We start from the raw sequence: 22,757 nt of genomic DNA on the forward strand, positions 1-22,757 counted from the left end.
TAACAGTGGAAAGAGAGAACTGTCTCCACAAAAGTTGTCCTCTGATCTCCATGTGCACACTGTGGCACACATCCCACCACATACTACATGATGTTGATGAGGTTGACAATGATGCTTTTATTTTATTTTTAATTACATGTATCTGAGTGTAGAAATGTACTTGTAAAGGCAGGTACCTGCAGAGGCAGCAGAAAGCATCAGATCTAGAGCTGGAGTGACAGAAGTTGTGAGCCGTCCAACAAGGGTGCCTGAGAGGGAACTGCGGTCCTCTGCAAAAGCACTAAGTACTCTTAACTGCTGAGCCCTTTCTCCAGAACCCAATTAGAATTTCTAAACAAAAGAAGCCTTGGAGCCAGGCATGGTGGCTCCCATCTAAAATTGCAGTACTTGGGGAGGTGGGAGTTGGAGACACTAGCATCAGGAACTGGAGGCTAGTGTCAAATATGTAGCAAGTTCAAAGCTAACCTGGGCTTCTTGAGAATCTGTTGCATGCCCTATTCCTTTTCCTTTTCTTTCTTTTTTTTTCTTTTTCTTTCTTCCTTTTTTTTTCTTTTTCTTTCTTTCTTTTTTTTTTTTTTTAAGCCTACAGCACCTGGTATTCCCAGGCGGTCTCCCATCCAAGTACTAACCAGGCTCGACCCTGCTTAGCTTCTGAGATCAGATGAGATCGGGCACATTCAGGGTGGTATGGCCGTGCCCTACTCCTACATATACAAAATAAACACATAAATAAAACAGTAAAAAATTAAGTTTTCACACTTAGGGAAAGGATTTGGAACCTCATAAATGTACTGAGGGCAGCTGGGCGCTGGTGGCGCACGCCTTTGATCCCAGCACTCTGGACACAGAGGCAGGCAGATCTCTATGAGTTTGAGGCCTACAGTCTGGTCTAGAGTGAGTTCCAGGATAGACTCCAATGCTACACAGAGAAAACCTGTCTTGAAAAACCGGGAAAAAAAAAAATGTACTGAGGGCTAGAAAGATGGTTCAGCAGTTAAAAGTACTTGCTCTTGCAAGGGACCTGAGTTTAGTTCCCAGCATACATTTCAGGTACCTCACAACCACCTGTAATTCCAACTCCAGGGGATCTGAAACCAGAGTACTCCTTTGTCTTCTAACGGCACCTGCATACCTGCACAACTGCATACTCCCCCCCCCACACACACACACATAAATTTTAAAAATGAATCATAAAATGGATGGAAAGAGACTTACATTCATTTTGCTCACTTGCTCTTTAGCCTTGCATCATGTGAGGCTCAGTATTTGCCTCCTCCAGAACATGTGATATCATGGAGTCAGAGACAGGTCTTCCCACCAAACCCTGAACCAATAGCCTTGATCTTGGAGTTTCTAGTTCTCAGAACTGTAGCAAAAGGAAGTTTTCTGCTTTATAAATTAGCCAACCATCATTATAGCAACAACGATGAACCTAGAAAAGCAGATAGATAATTCTGAGTAAATGGGGGCAAGGAGTTGTTGGAAGTTTGGAAGGCTGTTTTTGATTGACAAGCCAAGGAACTAGAAAACACTGACTGACATAGCTAGAATGTACACAGCAATCACCAGGTATGGTGTTGTGGTGGTTTGAAAGAAAATGGCTGCCATAGGCTATTAGGGGGTGTCACTATTAGGAGGTGTGGCCTTGGAATGAGTGTGGCTTTGTTAGAGGAAGCGAGTCACTGGGGTGTGGGCTTTGAGGTCTTAAATGCTCAAGCCATGTCTGTCTAGTATGATAGTCACTTCCTGGTTCCTGTGGATCAAGTAGAACTCTCAGCTCTTTCTCCATCCAGCACCATGTCTGCCTGCATGCTACCATGCTTCCCGCCATGAGGATAATGAACTAAACCTCTGAACTGTAAGCCAGTCCCAGTTAAATGTTTTCCTTTATAAGAGTTGTAGTCATGGTGTCTCTTCACAGGAAAAAAAAAAAAAGAAAGAAAAGAAGAGAAAGAAAAAAATAAAAGTAGCTAGGACAGGTGCTTCAAATCTAACAACTATCTCACTACTGAAAGCAAACAAAAAACAACAAGAGTCACAACTACACATCAGATCACAAATCAGAAAAGGAGACTAAAAGTTCACAAGAAAATACTCTTATGAGTAACATACAAATAGAAGCCACTTGTGATTATCTTAGCATGCAAAATCAATAAGCATTATGCCACAATGAAAAGGAGTAAGTTTTCTCCCATTAGAAACAAAGATAGAACCATGAAAAATATGTGACACCCAGAACCTACCCTTGAGGCCAGAAACCAAATTTCAACGAACAGCAAAGTTTTCATTTTAATCAAAGAACAATTTTGAAAACACACATTAAGTTAGCTGCCTATTTGAATCACATTTTGTGAACTCATGAATCTAACTCACTTAAATGAAATGAAAACTCGTTGCGGTAATGACAGGAGACAGAGACAGAGGTGTCATGTGACAGAGGTGTTATTTCCTCGGTAGATGCAACACACATGCCTACTTGCCCCAGACAGGGAGCACAGAAAGTACGGATACCACTGAAGTCCTACTTGGTGAACCAACTGTTTAATTGGGATTGCTTACAGAAGTACAGGTGTGGGGTTACTAACCAGAGCAGAAATAACTCAAAGACAGCTGCATAACCAAAGATCACCCCAGCATGGGTGAGGCTCACAAAAACTGGAAACCTGGGGCACACTGTACAGCCTGCAGGCAACTTAACATGTTGGACAAGATCCATTCTTTCCAAGTGCCTCTTCCAGGCAGCTCCATTGGTTGCTGCTTCTTCCAGGTGGCTGGCTGTTCTGGTCTCACAGTCTCCATTTTGGCTTGTCTGAGAGTGATTCTGAGCAAGTTTATTGTTTACTCTTGGAAGCTGGGGCCTAGTGAATCTGATCTTTTTCATGGACTCTCTGAAGTTATTTGAGAGGTTCAATCATCTGGTTTAAGGAGCTGCCTTGCAGGACAGAATGTTTCCATCTAGGAGGAAACTGCTGGGAAACAATGAGAGAATGGTCAGTTTGTTGCCACCTCGGCCACAAAGAAAGCACCAGGTTACCAGCTTCAGCTTCATAGAAAGACTCTTTTGAACAAAACAAAACAAAATGGCTAGGTGTCTTGGCACAAGCCTGTAATTCCAGTCCGTGGATGGGGAAGCAGTGAATCAGGACTTGAAGTTCCTCCACAGTTTGAGTCCAGGCCAGGCTGTAAAAGACCCTGCTTCAAAACAAACACAACAAAATAAAAAAGGACAAGAACAGTTTTACCCTAAAGCTACTCCGTAGCTGGGCATGAAGTTGGGTATTTGTAGTCCCAGTAACACAGAAGGCAGAGGCAGGAAGATCAACAAAACCAGGGAATTCCCATGCAGCATCAGCATCATAACATTTCTCTCTAGGGCCTGGTTAAATGGCTCTGCAGTTACGTGGCCCAAGATGCTCCAGTGATCTCTACACACTCTAGGAGATGCAGGTTTCAGGTGTGGGGTTGCCAAGAGGCCAGCAGGCTGGGTCTAAAACAGATGTGCAGTGGGACAGATTTGAAGAGCTGTAGGCCAGATATCACCATAAAGCTACACACCCCAGGGCAGTAAGGGCTGTCCGCATACTGCCCACAGCCAATTCCAGCCAGATTCTACTTCTCTGGAAGCCTGATCCCACACAATCATTTCCCAGCCTTTGAGTCTCTGGGTGTCCTTCCTACTCAGCCCACAATCAGTGGAAGTCACAGACTGTAAATGTTACACCTCTGAGGGGAAAGGCTTCCTCCAAGCATTGCTGGTCTGAGGGGACAAGGTATCCTGGCAGTCAGGAGTCAAGGAATGCCAGAAAGTCATGTAACACAACAAACCTCACGTGAGATTTATTGGAAGAAACACCAGAGAGCGGCTGCCTCTGCTGGAGTAAGAAGATACAACGAAACTGAGCAGGAGACAGGCTTATAGGAGGTTTCTTGGGGGCAGAGATTTCCAGGGTGGAGATTTCCTTGGTGAGAATTGGTGGGATTTCAATTTCAACAGGGCCTTGGGGCAAGTTCAGGGATTGGTGGGATTTTGAGCTCAGTGATTGGTGGGTTTTGATGGACTTTCAAACCCAGAAGTGAGCTCGAACCTTTTACCCTACACAGACTAACTGACACACAGGCGACAAGGAACCAGACCCCTAGAACAGCACCCACAAATTGTAAAACTTATGCTCCTTCTTCTCACTTTCACTTTGATTGGATGCCTTGTTCAGCCTTTATGCTCTGATTGGCTGTAGACTTTGGGTCCACACTCTCCAGGTGGCAGGACACCTAAGCTGGGAAGGATGAGAGAACTTTGGGAACCATCGCAGCTGCTCCTACTGTCAGGGCGACCTACACTCAAACTCACCAGTACCAGCACCCGTTCCTTAGCTCCTTGAGCCTGACAGGACACAAAGATCTGCTGAGCAGTCCAGAACCTCTGTACGATGGCACCAAAAAAGGAGTCCTTCTGACTGGTTTAGAAGGCTTCTATGGAGCCTCCTGAAAGCCCAGTTCTCTGGGACCAGGGCCTCAGTAGCCTGGAACCAGAAAAGCAGCTCACTGGCTAAGCTTTTCTTATACAAAAAGAAAGCCAGGCACTATGGAGGCAGAGGCAGGTAGATCTCTGTGAGTTCCAGGCCAGCCTGATCTATAAAGAGAGTTCCAGCACAGCCAGGGCAGTTACACAGAGAAACCTATCTCAAAAGAAAACCTAAAATAAATAAATAATTTTTTTAAAGATTTATTTATTTATTATGTATACATTGTTCTGTCTGTACATATCCCCACAGGCCAGAAGAGGGCACCAGATCTCATTACAGATGGTTGTGAGCCACTATGTGGTTGCTGGGAATTGAACTCAGGACCTTTGGAAAAGCAAGCAGTGCTCTTAACCTCTGAGCCATCTCTCCAGCCCATAAATAAATAATTTAAGAAAGAAAAGAAAAGCTGTTTCTTAACTGCCTGAGTACTACTGAAATGAAATTCCAGACACAGTCCTTCACAACACTGCTTGGTCCTGTACCTGGCCAGAAGTGGGGGTGGTTATAAATGGGGATAGTTTTTCCAGTGCAAGGGTATCGTAGCAGTCCAGAGCCAATGAATACCAAAGTCACATCATGTAACAAACCTCACACAAGGGATTTATGGGGGTGGGGGTGGGGGTGGGGGGTGGGGGGTAGGCATGGTAGCTGCCTCTGACCATGAAGAAAGACAGCAGAAGGCTCGATGGAAGGGAAGGCTTTTATGTGTTTTTTGTGTTTTGTTTTGAGCATGTGCAATGAGCTTGGTGGGAATATATGGAAGGATAGGAAACACTGTTTGGCTATTAATGTTGAGTCAAGTGGTGGATGGTGGTCATAAATCTTGGGCGGGGGCAGGCGGCCCAGGGTCAAACCAGGGATAGGATCTTTTTCCTTTGACCTCTATCTTGGGCTTGGGGTCCTGGACCTAGCACTGGGGTCAAGTCAGGGTCAGAGTGTTCTGGTGTTCTTTCCTTGGCCCTGGTCTTAGGGTCAAGTCAGGGTCAGTGTGTTCTTTCCCTGAACCTTTTACCCTAAATGGTGTGTGGGGTGAGGGGTGGTATATACTGCCTCACCTCACCCAAGCTGGACTCTATGCTATTGGATAGCCTTCAACTTCTGATCCTCCTGCATCCACCTCCCAAGTGCTAGAATAACAGTTGTGCATCACAATGCCCAGTATATATTAGGGATCAAATTCAGTTCTTGAATGCTAGGCAAGCACTCTACCAACTGAGCTACATCTCAAGCTCTCCTGGGTTCCCCTTTTTTGAACATCTGAAACAGGTCTGGTTATGTACCCAAGGTTGGCCTAAAACTCACTATGTAGTCCACTCTGTCTTTAAACTCATGGCACTTCTCTAGTAGAAGTCTCCTGACTGTTAGAATTACAGGCTGCTTGATATAATGGTGTCTTTCTTTTTCTTCTATTTTCTTTCTTTCTTTTTATTTTTGGTAGGATTTTGTGAATCTCAGATTGGTTTTAAACTGTAGTCAAGGGTTACCTTGAACTTCTGATGCACCTGCCTCTACCTCCCCCCATTTACAGCTAGGCATCACTGTATTAGTCAGGGTTCTCTAGAAGAACAGAACCATTGGGAAGACTGTGTGTGTGTGTGTGTGTGTGTGTGTGTGTGTGTGTGTGTTATAAGAATTTATTAAGCAACTAAGGTTGAAATGGCTACAATAGGTGAGTCATACCTGACAGGCTAGGAACCCAGTAGTTCCTCTGTCCTTGAGGCTGAGTGCCTCTGAGTGTGTCAGAGTAGTGCCACAGTAGCTGTCTCTTCCTGGAAAGGCTGACAGTCTAGTGGCTGACAACTCAGCCCACAAGCCTCCATAGCTGGTGAGCTGCTGGTCCTTAATTCCAATGGAAACCATGGTTCTGCTATCAGTGAAAGAATCAGCAGCAACAGTATAAATCTGATCAACATCAAAAGAAAAGGCCAAGTGAGCTGGGAATAATCTTCCTTTGACACCTTTTTTCCCCTGGACTGCTACCAGAAAATGCGGTCCACAGCCAGATTAGGTCTTCCCATATCAGTAAAGGCAATCAGGACAGTTCTTCAATTGAGCATCCCAACTCAGTGATTCTAATTTGTGTTAAAATGACATTAAAATCAGCTATAATAATCTATCCCTTATCAACTTGACACATAAATTCATCACTAAAAAACTATAGCCTTAGCCAGACAGTGGTGGTGTATACCTTTAGTCCCAACACTCAGGAAGCAGAGGCAGGTGGATCTCTGTGAGTTCTGGGCAAGCCTGGTCTACAGAGTGAGCCAGGGCTGTTATACAGAAAAAAAAAAAAAAAAAACTGCCTTGAAAAACCAACCAAACACAATTAAATAAATCATTAGTAAATAAATAAGTTTTAAAAGTAATAAAAATAAATCTTAAAAACTATAACCCTGTCTCCTAAGTCTCATGATTATTTTGTAATGTAAAAAATAATCTACTTTTAAAAGTCCCCAAATCCTTAAGAATCCTACTGCTTTAAATTTCTCAAATCTTGGGGATAGAAATTGAAGAACACTAGTTGCTCTTACAGAGGACCTGGGTTTGATTCCAAATACATAGATGACTATTAACAATCATCTGTAACTCCTGTCCTATGGGACTTGGGGTCCTCTTTGGCCTCAAAGGCACTGAATGCCAGTGATAAGAAAATATAATCATAGGAAAAACACTCATACATATAAAATAAAACTGGAAAAATAATTAAGGAATTCTAATTTGTTTATTTTTATTTTATGTGATTGGTGTTTTGCCATGCGTGTCAGGTCCTGTGGAACTGGAGTTACAGACAGTTGTGAGCTGCCATGTGAGTGCTAGAAATTGAACCCGGGTCCTCTGGAAGAACAGTCAGTGCTCTTAACCACTGAGCCAGCTTTTCAGCCCCAAGAAGTCTGGTTTTGTTTTTTGTTGTTGTTGTTTGTTTGTTTGTATTTGTATTTGTTTTGTTTTGGAGACAGAGTTTCTCTGTGTAGCCCAGGCTGTTCTAGAACTTGCTATGTAGACCAGGCTGGCTTCAAATTCACAGAGATCTGCCTGCCTCTGCCTCCCAATTGCTGAGATTAAAGGCCTGTGTCACCAAACCCAGCTACGGAAACATTTTTCAAAATAATTAAATTGGGCATAGAGAGATTGTTCAGTGGTTAAGAACACTTGCTGATATTGCAGAGGACCAGGGTTCAGTTCCCAGCATGCTACTGCACATAGATGGTGCTCTAGATGTATGCAGGCAAACACTTATACACATAAAATAAAAATAATAAATTAATCCTGTTAAAAATAAATAATAATCTCAACTCTCTTAATTGTAAACTCATATCAATACAAAATATGTTCTATACTTCTGTTTCAAAAGTGAAGTACCAAGGCACAACTATAAACAAATCAAAGCAAAACCATGGGAACCAATGTCAATAACTTGTTGTCTGACATCTTGGACTCACTTATGATCTTCTGGGTTCCAAACGGCTTAGGCAGCTCCACTTGCCCAGCTCTGCCATCCACAGCACACTCATTTTGTCTTGTTAGCCCAAGTCAACTTCACTCCATACCTGCTGCTGTCCTTGGTGATCCTGTCTTAATTCAGGCACCTCCAATATGCTGGGGTTTCCACTGCAACCAAGGCTGCACCTTCACCATTGGCCTTCTGGCATCTCTTTAGGGACTCTACATAGTGTTAAGCCTCTGACCCTCTCCGTCACCCCTTCAGTCCTAGGGTCTCCACTACAAGGCTACCTTCACCAATGGCCTCTACTACCCTTTCATCTTTCACAAGCCCCCTCACAACCACAGATTCTGTTCTCTGACCCCAAAGAAACTCTTTCCAGAATATTTCACTTCAGTGATGTTGGTCTCTATTAACTGCAGCTGATTTGTCAACGTCAGCTAACCAGCATCATCTGTCTAGTAAAGCAAAAGTTTCATTTTAGTGGTACTGGTCTCTTGTTAGTCACTGATTCTTCAGCCCAGATGACCAGAAACCACAGACTATCAATTCAAAATATCACATGGACTGCCCTGGTGGTTGCTGCTTCCCTCTCAAACTTCACAAGCCAAGCCTCAACTGTCTGCGTTTCTCTCAATACTCTTGCCTTCCAAATTCTCATGGAGCAGCCAATTAAGTTTTGAGTACTCAACAGCTTTTCTAGCCTCAAACCTTTCCAGACCCCACCCTAACTCCCAACAATGCAGTCAAGTCTGTCACCGCATATTAGCATGCCAAAGCACACCCTGGCCTCTAGGTTCACTCTCCGGGCTCCTTTCTACTCTTCTCACCCCCTCCCCTTGCCCTAAACCTTTCTAGCCCAGGGGCTTCGCTTCCCTCAGCTTTCCATTCCAATATAATCCTGCCAGTCCAGACCTGTGCTGTGTTGGTTTTCCAGGTTTCTCTCTCTCTCTCTCTCTCTCTCTCTCTCTCTCCCCTTCCCTCCCTCCCTCCCTCTCTCTCCCCTCCCTTCCTTGGCCCACTAGCCCCTCTCGCACTTCTCTCTTGCTCTCCCTGCTGTGAAACAAAACAGGAGACACCTTGTTGTTAAGGAGCCACATTGTTATACATTGTCATCAAGTCTCCATACCTCGCAAGAATAAGTTTCCGTTTCCTAAGCCTAAGGCATCCTGCAAACTACGATTTTTGGCCTGCGCTGTACTTAGGATCCCATGGTGTTTGCCCACCCCTTTGCCTTGCTAAACTCTAGAATCTGTGATGTGATTGCCCTTTTGCCTTTCAAAAATGTGTCTTTCCGGACACCTTGATGACTCCCCTTCCACGTGATGTATTCTTGCACTTATTTTTATGCCTCCTTTCTAACAGCCAACTTTCCCATAGCTGTTTTCTATCAACCCTAACCCTTCTCTATAAAAGGGCCTCAAAGGCTAATGAGAGGCTGCTCTCTGGAATGTGAGAGACAGCCAGCTGGCCAGTTCTAAATAAAGCTTGCTTTAATCAAACAGTCAAGGATCTGGTTTTTCTCAGGTCTAACACTCCTCCCCCAACACTTTTCATGGCCTGGTTCAGTCTGTTAACCATGTTCAATGTACTATTTTCTCTCCTTGTCTGGATTCTTCTAGATGCTTCTGGCTGTACTCTGCCCCATATCTACAATAAAAATCTGCTCCTCAACCACATCTTGGAGTAGTCATGTCCTCTTTTCATTCAGTTACCTCTTCCCAAAAGACTATTTGTATCATGTTGACAAAAACTAACTGCCTCAACACCATGCCCAGTTTTATGTGTTATAGAATTTAGACTTTCATGAATGCTAGGGAGTACTCTGCAAAGTCAGCTACAACCCTAACTTGAGATTAATGGCTTTGTTTGTTTGTTTGTTTGAGACAGGGTTTCTCTGTGTCCTGAAACCCGCTTTGAGACCAGGCTGGCCTCAAACTCACAGAGATCTGAATGTCTCTGCCTCCTTTGTGCTGAGATTAAAGGCATGCACCACCACTGCCCAATGGAGATAATGCTGTTTAAACAGAATTTCTCCTTGTCTTTCCAAGAGCTGTTATTCTTTTATTCATGTACTTAGTGGGCTTTTCTTATTTCTTCCTGGAAATGTGGTCACAGACAAACGCTTAGAGAAGTCTAGACAGGGTTCCATGGGTTGTCTCCTAAATTCAAAAGAAGGGAAACCTAAGGCAGATTGGGCCACCTGGACTGGGGATCTGGGGAGGATCTGATGTGGACACAATTCAGGAATTTGGAATGACCTGGTTGGTTGGCTTTGTACCCAAAGTTTTAAAAAAAAACATATAAATATTAGCTCTACATATTTTTCTATTAGAAAACAGTAAAAACCCAACAAGAGAATATAATTACTCAATATGCATAGAAACCAGAGTGACATGCCAGCCATATTATGCAAGGGAATCAAGATGAAAGAAGAGTGAACATGGGAACTCGCTCATAGGGTATTCCAAAGTCATAAGGAAAGAACCAGGCGCAGTGATCCAGGTTTGTAATCCCATTACTTGGCAGTTGAGGCAGAGAGGTCAAAAGCTGAAGGGCAGCATATGATGCATGGAACTATCCCCAAAACAAAGCAAGGGCCAGTGAAATGGCTCAGCAGTTAACAGCTCTTTGCAAGAGCACCAGCAAGTGCTGATTCAGTTCCCCGCACCTACATAGTGACTGACAACAGACAAGTTCCAGATGATCTGACACACTCTTTTCACTCTTCAGGCACTGCATTCATGTGGTGCACAGACATACATGCAGGCAAAATACATAGCCACATAAAATAAAGATAAATCTTACCAAAAACAAAAAAATCTTCCCATGCTTGAGAACCAGCACAACGGCTGACCCAGATGAACGAATCATCCCCTTCTTCTGAGGCAGCAACACTGGAGAGTGTAACTTGAGGGTTTGCCCTGTTTTGCTGTTCATTCATCTCCATGTGCAAAACTCTACTTTAACACCTTAACATTCACCCACACAGAAACTTAAGGTTCTCACATGAAAAAACCTTGTAATCCTCAGACTACTTACTGAAGAGTTTGCCTAAGCCTACCCATCACAGAAGAAATTATATTTCAACTCCATTAACACTACATGCTAGAACTAGATTGCTCAGGAAATGGCCATTTAGAAACTAGAATTACCAGAGACAAGTCCAAAAATAAAAGCAAAAATCCGCACACTTTAATAACCAGACACAGTGAGTTGTGATGTCTTAATAAAAACATTTAGCACCTAACTCCAAATGATCCATGATACTGGATCCCAAATGGCCAGTTTCAAGAAAGACAACTGGTAGTGTAAAATGTACTGCTTGACAAGGTAGAGGAAAATCAGCCTGTCCCTTCATATATTGGCCCTAAACAAATGACCTATGAGGCAAAATTAATAAATCCTCCTCAACTGTTATAAAAGACTTCCAACCCTACACCTTCCATTCTGTCTGTACAACCTACTGTTACACATCATATTTAATAAACACTAATTTTGCCTTTTTCTGTCTCATAATACATTCATTCACAGCCTATCACTGAAGCTCTCAGCATTATCCATGCATGGCATTTGTTTGCTCAGACATGGAAAGATGATAAGAACTGCTTTCAAACACAAACAGGACCATAATTCTACAATTCGGATCTTTTCCCCATCTCTTACTTCCTCTTCTCAGCATTGGGATTTTGTCTGGCTTGAACCTGCGCAGGCTTTGTGTGTGCTGTCACAGTAAGTCCATTTCCAGGGTCTTCTTTTGGCTTCTTGGGGCATCATGCATGGGCATGGTACACAAACACACATGCATGCAAAACACCCATATACAAAAACGTTCTAAAAATTAAATAGTATTCAAGGTATTCTATATTATTGTGGCATTAATTTTTTTTATTTTATATGTATAGTGTTTATTTGCCCGCATGTATATATGTGTAGCGCGTGGATGCTTTCCTAGAGGCTAGAAGAATGTGTTGGAGCCTCTGGATCTGTAATTACAGATGTTTTTTATGAGCTACCACGTAGGATACTGGGAATTGAACCCAGGTCCTCTGAAGAGTAGCCAGCGCTCTTAACCACTGAGCCATCTCTGGAGTCCTTCTTCTTCTTTTTTTTTTTTTTTTTAAATAAAGTGCTTTAGTCATCCTCCTGCCTTGTCACTTCCATCCCCTGTCACCTCTAGTTCCCTTTATAGTTCCCAAAGTTCAATGTCCTGTGTGCCCTTTTATTCCTCCCCATCCTTGCTCACAGAAAACCCACATGCTGTGTGTCATGTGTCATAGGCTGCAACGGCCAATGGCTTCCTTTTTTAAAGACAGGATCTCAGTGGGTAGCTCTGGCTGGTTCGGTACTCACTCTGCAGCTGTGCAAACCAGGCTGGCCTTTAACTCACAGAGATCACCTTCCTCTGCCTCCTGAATGCTGAGAATAAAGGCGTGCACCACCACTCTTGGTCTTAGAATGGCTTAATACCACCGTTTCTAGTTTAGATTTCTGGAGGCCAAACCCACAAATGCCAAAACACACAGGCACCAGACCAGCAAACAATAATCTCTGGGACACACATCACAGCAAGGATCCCGTATTAATTAAAAATTGCCTAGCTAATTGTAAAAACATGGAGCCAGACACTACTCTCATCACCAAACAACAACAAAAATAGGTTCCTTGGTCCGCTCTTACTAATAGCACCTGTGCTAGTCTATCCAGGTTCTTGACATCTTGTTCAAAGAACTAAAGAAGGGCCAGAGTTTGGGTCTGGAGAGATGACTCAACAGTGAAGAGAGCTTACCGTTCTTCCTGGAAAACTGACTTCGATTTCCAGCATCCAGGTCTGTAACTCCAGCTCCAGAGGACCTGCTATCTTCCGCAAGCATCCACACACAGGTGGCATAGTAGTCACCCAGATAACCTAAGAAGGAAAATGTTTAATAAAATAAGGCCCAAGGCGTTGCGTACTAAACGACACAAAGCAGAAACTGATGTACGTTAGCCATGGCAGAGAAGCAGCAAACTCTTTTGGTGTAGCACCCACCTGGTCCAGACTTTAGCACTGTAGTGACATAATCCAGCCGACAGGTGGCGCTCCGCGGAGGCAAAGCAGAGGCAGCGGGTGGTTCCAAGCGAGCTGCCTACGGTTAAATTCCAGTTCTAAGGGAGACACAGAGGCTTCAGGTAGGTAGCGAAGCTCGCGCGAACTGGTTAGTTGTGCTCTGGTAACTGTCCTACACCCTGGGTCTGGGCCTTGAAAGCAGAGACTCACTCCTCCCGGGGAGGAACGAGGAAGTGGCCACAGGACCCAGGCAGGCAGGGGAGTGGCGAAAGGCCAGAATCCATCACAGGAGATTTGGGTGGTTCTGTTGACCAGTGTGAGGTCATCTCACACATCACCCTGTGGTGATTGTGATATATAACATCAAGCTGAGTTTAGTCTTTGTTTGAATATGAAAGACTGGTAAGGAGCCCCAAAGACCTTTATCAGTTGCCAAAGAGGACACCGGATGTACAACTACCTACTCTGGTAAGGGTCCCTCCAGTACAGCATCTAGATACTTGGGTCTCTGGTGGTGAAGATGTAGTTGAAAGAAATTTCCTGATAGAAGCAGATTTCCACATTGGTAAGTCTTCTCCTCAGAAAATTCAAAACAGGAAATGGCTCAAAGAATGTCAAGGTAAAACAGTAACAGTCAATTCTGTGGCTGTTGAGGACCATTCACTTTTGACCCAGGTTGTCTGAAATGAACTATGGAAACAACACTCAAAGTTTTTTAGAAATGCAGTTTAGTCTCCCCCCTCTCAAAAAAAAATTATATCATATTCATTGAAAAGTTTAAAAGAAAGAAAGAAAGCCAGTCTCAGATTCAAATATCTCTGTATTTAGGATAGTTACTAGATAACTTGCTTCATCTATCATTAAGAAGCACGAAACAACACTTTATTGAGCAGAACCCAAGAAAATCTGCTTCAATACATATATTTCTTGGTTAGTGGGTTAGTGGAGACTTTATTGGAGTTATGGCATTTGCCAATTACAACAGTCTTAACCGGGCTCAACTAACCTTTGAATATCTACACACAAATTCAACAACTCATGAATTTTTGTTTGGTGCCCTTGCTGAACTGGTTGATAACGCGAGAGATGCCAATGCCACCCGAATAGATATTTATGCTGAAAAGCGAGAAGACCTTCGAGGAGGATTCATGCTTTGTTTTCTGGATAATGGAGCAGGAATGGATCCAAATGAAGCCATCAGTGTGATCCAATTTGGGAAATCAGGCAAACGTACTCCAGAGTCCACACAGATTGGGCGGTATGGGAATGGACTAAAATCGGGCTCAATGCGTATTGGGAAGGATTTTATCCTCTTCACCAAGAAGGAAGACACCATGAGCTGCCTCTTCCTGTCTCGAACCTTTCATGAGGAAGAAGGCATTGATGAAGTGATAGTCCCATTGCCTTCTTGGAATACACAGACAGGAGAACCTGTCACAGACAATGTGGAAAAGTTTGCCATCGAGACAGAACTCATCTACAAGTACTCTCCCTTCCACACTGAGGGAGAAATGATGACCCAGTTCATGAAGATTTCTGGGAATAGTGGAACCCTGGTGATCATTTTTAATCTCAAGCTCATGGACAATGGAGAACCCGAACTAGACATCACCTCAAATCCAAAAGATATCCGGATGGCAGAGATATCCCAAGAAGGTATGAAGCCAGAGCGGTACTCCTTCTGTGCCTATGCTGCTGTGCTGTACATCGATCCTCGGATGAGGATTTTCATTCACGGGCACAAGGTACAGACCAAAAAACTCTCATGCTGCCTGTACAAGCCCAGGAAGTACACCTTCACATCAAGCCGTTTCAAGACTCGGGCAGAACAAGAGGTGAAGAAGGCAGGCCAGGTAGCATGGCTTGCTGAAGAGAAGGCACGGGAAGCAGAAAGCAAAGCTCGTGCATTAGAAATACATATGGGTGGAGACATCTCACGGGTCTCCAGGGTGATGTTACGACAGGTCCAGAATACAGCCATCATCCTTCGAAGAGAAGCTGATGTGAAGAAAAGGATCAAGGATGCCAAGCAGCGAGCACTCAAAGAACCTAAGGAACTGAGTTTTGTTTTTGGGGTCAACATTGAACACCGGGACCAAGATGGCATGTTTATCTACAACTGCAGCCGCTTGATCAAGATGTATGAGAAAGTGGGTCCACAGCTGGAAAAGAGCATGACATGTGGTGGGGTTGTTGGAGTCATCGATGTGCCCTACTTGGTCCTGGAGCCTACACACAACAAGCAAGACTTTGCTGATGCCAAGGAGTACCGCCACCTGCTGCGGGCAATGGGGGAGCACCTGGCACAGTACTGGAAGGACATAGCCATTGCCCAGTATGGAATCATTAAGTTCTGGGATGAGTTTGGCTACCTCTCTGCCAACTGGAACCGACCCCCATCTGAGGAGCTACATTTCAAACGCAGGAGGGCTATGCAAGTCCCGACCACCATACAGTGTGATTTGTGTCTGAAGTGGAGGACCCTCCCCTTCCAGTTAAGTGCTGTAGAAGAAGGTTACCCAGACAACTGGGTTTGCTCAATGAACCTTGATCCTGAGCAGGACCAGTGTGAGGCTTTTGAACTGCAACAGAAGATTCCTATGGGAATATTTAAAAAGGCTCCAAAGACACAAGAAGAAAAACGGAAGCAGCTGACAGAGAAAATTCGCCAACAGCAGAAGAAGCTGAAGGCCCTTAAGAAAACCAAGTCCATCCGTTCCCAAGCAGACCTGAAAAAATTACCCTTGGAAGTGACCACCAGACCTTTCACTAAATGTTCTGCTCAGAGACTTCACTGTCTTCAACTACCGTTGTGTGGTGTGAACAAGAATGCCCGAAGAAGACCTCAGTCCATGCATGTTCCTAGACCACCCAGACAGTTACAAAGGGCTTCTGCCTTCTACAGCAACCCAAAGTCTCCTGCTCTGTCAGCTCAAAGAGAGGCTATGCTCCAGCCACCTGAGACACCCCCAAAGTTGGTAAGCCTCCTGGTTAAAACTGTACCCCAGACTCCTCTGGTCCAATCCCTGTCAACATCTGTAGTCCCCAACCCCAACAACCTTTGCAAGGAGGAAACCCCCGAAGCCATGAAAACTCCAGTGATGGAGAAGCCAGATCCACCCATTAGTCCATCACCAGTACTATGTGATCATAAGCGGAGTCTTGAGGTCTCTGATGAGGAAGAGGCTGAGGAGAGAAGGAAGGAGTCGTGCAAACGGGGCAGGTTGACTGTGAAGGAGGAAAAGATTCAAGTAAATGAGCTCTCAGACAGTGCTGAGGAAGAGAATCCAGGGGACCTCAAGATAGCTCAGAAAGATAAAGGGCTGTACGTGGAGGTACGTGTGAAAGGAGAGTGCTACAAGGGCCACGTCACTGCTGTGGAGGTGGGTGAGAATGTGGTATGGTGGAAGGTCAAGTTTGAGGATGTGCCCAAGGATACTACCCCAACAGACTGCTGGGTAGAAAAAGGCAGTGAAAATGTATGGCTGATGAAGCCATCTCCAGTATATCAGAGCACTGATGGGCAGCAAGAGGGTGTGAAAGAAGAGGAGGACACCACGGGCCAGCAGGCTATTGCGTTACAAGGGTCCTCCACTTCTGACTACTTCCGCACTGAACCTGACACTACTGCTCCAAAGACCAACCATGAGACCACTGACCTCCTGGTCCAGATTCTCTGGAATTGCTTACGTTATTTCATGCCCCTGAGTTTTTCGATATCCAAGAAGGAGCTGGGTGCTATGAATTCAGAAGAATTACTGTCTCTTCCTCTAAAAGAGTGCTTTAAGCAATATGAAGCAGGGCTCCAGAATCTCTGTAATTCCTACCAAAGCTGTGCTGACTCAAGAGCCAAGGCCTCTGAGGAGAGCCTGCTCATCTCCCAGAAAAAACTCCGTGAGACAGAGGAGAAACTCCAGAAGCTTCAGACCAATGTCCGAGCACTCTTGCAAAAGGTGCAGGAAGACATAAACATCGGCACGGATGAGGAGCTCAATGCCTACATTGAGAATCTCATCACCAGTGAAGACTGAGGGACTCTGGGAACAGATTTGCTCCCCTTCCCCGGAACAGCTGCTTTTGAGGAGGGAGGTTTCATTCACCAGTTGGTTTGGTTCATGAAGGACAGCACCTTGGGGAGGGAATGAGACTCTGATTCTTTGAATCTTCCTCCCAGAATTGATAAATATTTCTTTTTTAAAGATTTACTTTGTGTTTCATTTGTATGTGTAGTGTGCATGCCTGTCCTCAAAGCAGTAACCTCATAAGCCTTGTAATCCTCCTGATGCAGGTACAGGAAACTGAGCTCAGGTCCTCTGTGATAGCAATGAGCAGTCTTTAACTACTGAGCCATTTCTACTGGACCCAGGTATTCTTTTTTTCTTTAAGAGACCATACTTACCTTTTTTTTTTTTTTTTTTTTTTTAACATTATAGATGGTTGTGAACCACCAAGTGGTTGCCGGGAATTGAACTCAGGCCCTCTAGAAGAGCTGCCAGTGCTCTTAACCACTGCTCTTAACCATCTCTCTAGCACAGAGACCATACTTCTTTTATGTGACTTAAGCAAATGTCAAAACCTTTGCACTTTTTCAGTTGAGGAATCTGAACCATTCAGCTCACAAAGGGAAACAAGAGCCATTCTGAAGTTGGAATGACTCCATAGGACAGGGGTGGTTTCTCTCCTAGAGGATCAACAGTGGGGCATTTGAGGGATGGAAGTGGTAAAGGGCCTAACTCCTAGACCTGTGTGGCTGCAGGGGCTCAGACCTGGTGTGTGTATGGGTGGGCGGGGGCAGGGTGTGTGTGTGTGTGTGTATGGGGGTGAACTAAAGGGTGTGTCAACAGGCTCAACATCACAAAGACTCTTCCTGATGCCCTAGTCTTTTATCAGGACTATGAGGGTCTGCAGGCCAGGGGCAAGCTTGTTTTGATGTCCAGATAGCTTGATAAATGGATGATTCTTGCTGTTCTAACATCCCATGCATAACCCAATTTCCTGCTGAAGGAGTGATTTCCTGAGGCTGCCATAGAGTCTAGGTTCAGAAGACAGCTCTGACTGTCCAGATCACTGGACTGGGTGGCATTACAAGTGCTGACCTCCAAAGGATTCCTCAGAAAAGGTACACGTGTGACAGAGCCCTGTGGAGGAGGAGGCTCCATTTGTGGCTGCCTCAGGGACATTGCTTCCCATTGCAAACCATTGCTGCTGCTTTCCTATGTCTTCCTGTTGGGCCCCACAGGGCTCTAACGCTGCTCTGGAGTAGTGAGGAGGCCAGACCTAGGCAGCGCATCAGGCCTTCACTCCCAGACCAGGCACAACCTCAGACAACTAATCAGGATCAGAAACAAAGACAAAAGCTGCTGAGTTTTATCTAATAGTTCCAAATTCCTTCAACTATTCTCCCTCCTATTCAATGGGATCCTGATCCCAGAAGCTTTATGTCTCTCCCCACTTGTGCACATGTGGTTTAAAAGTGCTTATTGAGTTCTGGGCTTCTGCTCTATGTGTATGGGGGGGGGTGTAATAGAGAGAGGGAGGGAGATTAGACATGTGGAGCTTTTTGAGAATACCATTATTCAGGAGTCGTCTTTTTTGAAGCATTCTCCAAGAGGTTTTTCCCTAAGCTGATGGGCATGACCCCCTCCCCAAATTTAGCCTTCTTTCTATCCCACCTAGGCAGGGTGTGGTCCATTGTTCCCCACACCTAGGATATTTTTAAGAATTTGTATGTGGATCTCTCTCTCTCTCTCTCTCTCTCTCTCTCTCTCTCTCTCTCTCTCTCTCTCTGTGTGTGTGTGTGTGTGTGTGTGTGTGTGTGTGTGTGTGTGTGTGTGTGTGTGTGCCTGTAAAGGCCAAAAGAGTGCATTGGATTCCCTAGGGGCTAGAGTTACAGGGTGCTGTGATTTGCCTGATATAGGTGCTGGAAACTGAATTTGGATCCCCTGGAAGACCTGTATAATTTTAACCACTGGCCCATTTTTCTAGCCCCTGATAAGTGCTTTATTATTCTTGCTCCACATACTCCTGTGGCCAGTGCCAACAAGAATAAGCAAGTTAATTCCTTCTACCCCTCCTTGGAGACTGACTTTTCCTTTTCATCATTCTATGAAGTCATAAAGGTTACAACTCAAAGTGAGGGGAAAGAAAGAGAAAATAGGGATGGAGAGATGGCTCAGAGGTTGAGAGCACTAACTGCTCTTCCAGAGAGCCTGGGTTCAATTCCCAACACCCACATGGAAGCTCACAGCTGTCTGTTACTCCAAGATCTGACACCCTCACACAGATACACCATGCCGGTAAAATGCCAATACACATAAAATAAAAATTAATTATTATTAAAAGAAAAGAAAGGGAAAATAGGCAAAGTGGGTAGACTCTGATGAAGAGTGACAAAAATTGGCCAGGCATGAAAGTAAAATGTGTTCAGACCTTTTTTCTGCCCTGACACAAATGTTGAACACTGAGACTCCTGACCAAAATGGGCATTGCTTTGGACCATGTGAGCAATAGTGTTGTAGGTACAGACCTGAGTCTGGAGAGCATCTACTAAGACATCCAGGTTCTTGTGTCCTAGGACAATACTGCATGAGGTGCTACGGTTAGTAACAGTAAAAGAAACAGTTTTTAAAGAAATACAAAGCGGGCTGGTGAGATGGCTCAGTACTGGCCATGCAAGCCTGGTGGTCTGGGTTTGATCCCCAGAACCCACCTAAAGGTGGATGGAGAGAACTGACTTCACAGAATTGTCCTCTAGCTACCACTCCTTCATCATGGTGTATGCCCCCACCCCAACACACGCATCATGCACGCACAAACATAAAACCTAAAAAAGAAGAGAAAGGCAGTCTGGAGAATAAAGGTAGGCTAGAGAACTGGGAAAAGGCATACATTTAAAAGCTTTGGGTCGCCGGGTGGTGGTGGTGGTGGTGGCGGCGGCGGCGGCGGCGGCGGTGGCGGCGGTAGCGGCGGCGGCATACGCCTTTAATCCCAGCACTCGGGAGGCAGAGGCAGGCAGATCTCTGTGAGTTCGAGGCCAGCCTGGTCTCCAAAGCAAATTCCAGGAAAGGCGCAAAGCTACACAGAGAAGCCCTGTCTTGAAAAACAAAACAAAACAAAAAAGCACTGGGTCATGAGGCTCATGACAATTTACAGTTCATTTATTCACCTCTCCCACATACACACATTGTAAGCTTTTATTGGGTAAGTTCTGCTGGTTGTAGGTAGCTCACATGAGAAACAGCTTTCAGTCATTTTCTGTCAGTTGGCTTCTTTTCATATGTCATCTTGATTCCCATCATCCTGGTGTAACTCACCCCTCGGCACCCCTGGTTATGGTCTTGGAACTCTTTCGGGGGGTGGGGGGGAGGGCAGAAGGCTGATAATTAATGACTCTTCCATACTCTATTCTCTGACTAGGATGGACCACAGCACTCTCTTGTCCTGTCTTATCCAAGCCTGGAGAGGAGACTTTGGTTTTCCTGTAGTAGGAGGTGACTTGAATCCCTGTCATAGGTGTTTAGTTTGAAACTGTTATATATCCAGAAAATATAAATTTTACAAGACTGAAGATACAATATCCTGAGCTGGAGAAATGGCTTAGTGAAAACACAGGTTACTCTTGAAAAGGACCTGGGTTCAATTCCCAGTACCCACATTGTGACACACATGAGTCTGTAACTCCAGTACCAGGGTATCCATTGCTTTTTCCTGTTTCTCCAGGCACCAGGCTAGTACATGGTGCAAAGACATACATAGAGGCAAAACACCCATATACATAACTTTAAAAAGTAGAAAATATAGATAAGGAGCTGGAGAGATGGCTGAGCAGTTAAGAGGACTTGTTTCTCTTCTGAAGGATATTACCTTGATTCCCAGCATCTACATGGTGGTTCACAATTATCTGTAATTCCAGTTCCAGGACACCCAGTACTCTCTTCTGAGCTCCTCAGGCACCAAGCATGTACATGGTCCACATACATACATATAGGTAAAACAATAATACTTAAAATACAGTGAATAAATCTAGCAAAAAATTTAATAAATAAAGAGTAAAATGTATAGTGTGTGTGTGTGTGTGTGTGTGTGTGTGTGTGTGTGTGCCACATGGTCTTAGGAAAGTAACATGACTATGTCAGCCAATGACCCCAGAATGGTGAAAGCCAAGAAAGCCCAGGAGAGCATCCTTGTGTCGCTTACTCTCCGGAGCATAATCTCCTTGACAGTAAAATAAATAAAAACATAATTGTGGTTAAGATCAAGAATGTATAAAAATACAAAACACGTTGTAAAATGAATCCAGGGATAGAAGAGATTGAAAGGAAAATTATGTGAGGTTATAATCATTGAGTACCAACAATGCCAAAAGAATTGCCAAACAACAACAGTGCCAAAGCCCACACATTGGGTCAGGTTAGAACCTGTGATACATTTAGAAATGTGATTTATCTTGGTATTATACCTGGCATGTTTATGGTTATCCTACCTGTCATGTCCATAGCCCATACTCAGTGTTTCATGGGAAGTTCTGTAAAGACTGAATCATCTCCCTTTTAATTAATTAATTAGTGAGTAGAAAGCCATCTTGCACTTCAACAGTGACCATCAGTAACTCAGGGAGCTCCCCCATTTAGTTCCTCAGGTTTTCCTGCTTCAGCATCAGAGACTGACAGTGTGTGAAGCTCCATTTCAGCTGTCAGTCTGACTCAGAAGTTTGAGAATATGTTTTATCTTTTTGTGTGTAGGGAGTCACTTCTCACTCAGGTAACCTAGACTGGCTTCAAATCCCTATATCACTAAGGCTGGCATTGAACCATTCTGATCCTTCTGCTTTCACCTCCTGAGCACTGCTTATATGTTCCCAAGCTGCCAAACCAGGTAAGTGTTGCCTTTTGTATGTGTTGGGTTTTGTTCTGATTAACAGGCTTGAGTTTGTAAGTTACTGTTCAGTAAGGATGTCCTTTCCTATGAAGCATTTACTTTTCATTATATGCATGCACAATCATGCATAGGCAAATATGGTAATTATAGGAGGTTTTTTTCTCCCTTTAATTGTTCATTTTGGGGACCTGGTTTACCTTACTGCATATGCACCTAAAAGCAGTTTAAACTTGTAAGGAACATGTAAGGCCTAGGGTGAACAACCCTGGCCAGGAGTGATGAGCAAAAGAATGACGTAAGTAAACCACAAATGGAGTAGTGATAAGCTATAAGTTATGTGTGGAAGTAGGGATAAGACTAGAAACTTAGCCAGAAAAAAATATAAAAGATGAAGCCTCAGACCCGACCAACAGAGCTCGTCAGGCCCTCGCATAAGACGACTCTCCTCTGCCAGAGACATGAGATCCTGTCCCCAGTGCTGACGTGGCCGACCAGAGGAAGGCTGACCCAAGATCCAGAGGAACAGACGTGACGAATCCGGACCTGTAAACCTGGAGAGGTGTACACCTGGAGAGGTACTCCGTCTTCCATTTGGAAGATGGGATGAATATTGCTCGTAAACTTATTGTGTGAATAAATGAGTGTTACACCAAGTCTGAATCAAGAGTGATTATTCCTCCCCTGTAACCGGGATATGTGCTCGTTACAAAACTGAACCAGCATACTGCCTCTAGTTCCAGGATGTATTTTGATCAGAAGCTAAACTTCAAACTACTAATAAGAGGGAGTACTAGGATGGGGTTAAACATTACTTTGTTTGGCGAGGAAAAGTGTGTGACTCCAGCCAGAACTCTTCCTCCCCCTA

The 22,757-nt window shown here is 44.4% G+C and overlaps 1 protein-coding gene and 1 pseudogene across 1 annotated transcript; one reads left to right on the top strand and one right to left on the bottom strand.

Moving 5' to 3' along the window:
- Positions 1-580: 580 nt before the first annotated feature.
- LOC114685138 lies at positions 581-699 on the bottom strand (annotated as a pseudogene).
- An 11,839-nt stretch (positions 700-12,538) lies between these two features.
- On the top strand, positions 12,539-17,216 carry LOC114685133 (ATPase MORC2B-like). Its single transcript, XM_028859750.2, has one exon. The coding sequence runs from the start codon at positions 13,978-13,980 to the stop codon at positions 17,044-17,046; it is 3,069 nt and encodes a 1,022-aa protein (XP_028715583.1). The 5' UTR covers positions 12,539-13,977; the 3' UTR covers positions 17,047-17,216.
- The last annotated feature ends 5,541 nt before the right edge of the window (positions 17,217-22,757 follow it).

This window comes from Peromyscus leucopus, chromosome 22, assembly GCF_004664715.2.
Source record: "Peromyscus leucopus breed LL Stock chromosome 22, UCI_PerLeu_2.1, whole genome shotgun sequence".
Taxonomy (NCBI): domain Eukaryota; kingdom Metazoa; phylum Chordata; class Mammalia; order Rodentia; family Cricetidae; genus Peromyscus; species Peromyscus leucopus.

What these genes read in the sequence shown, in the direction of transcription:
- LOC114685133 (XM_028859750.2), top strand. Translation starts at nt 13,978, where the DNA reads ATGGCATTTGCCAATTACAACAGTCTTAACCGGGCTCAACTAACCTTT.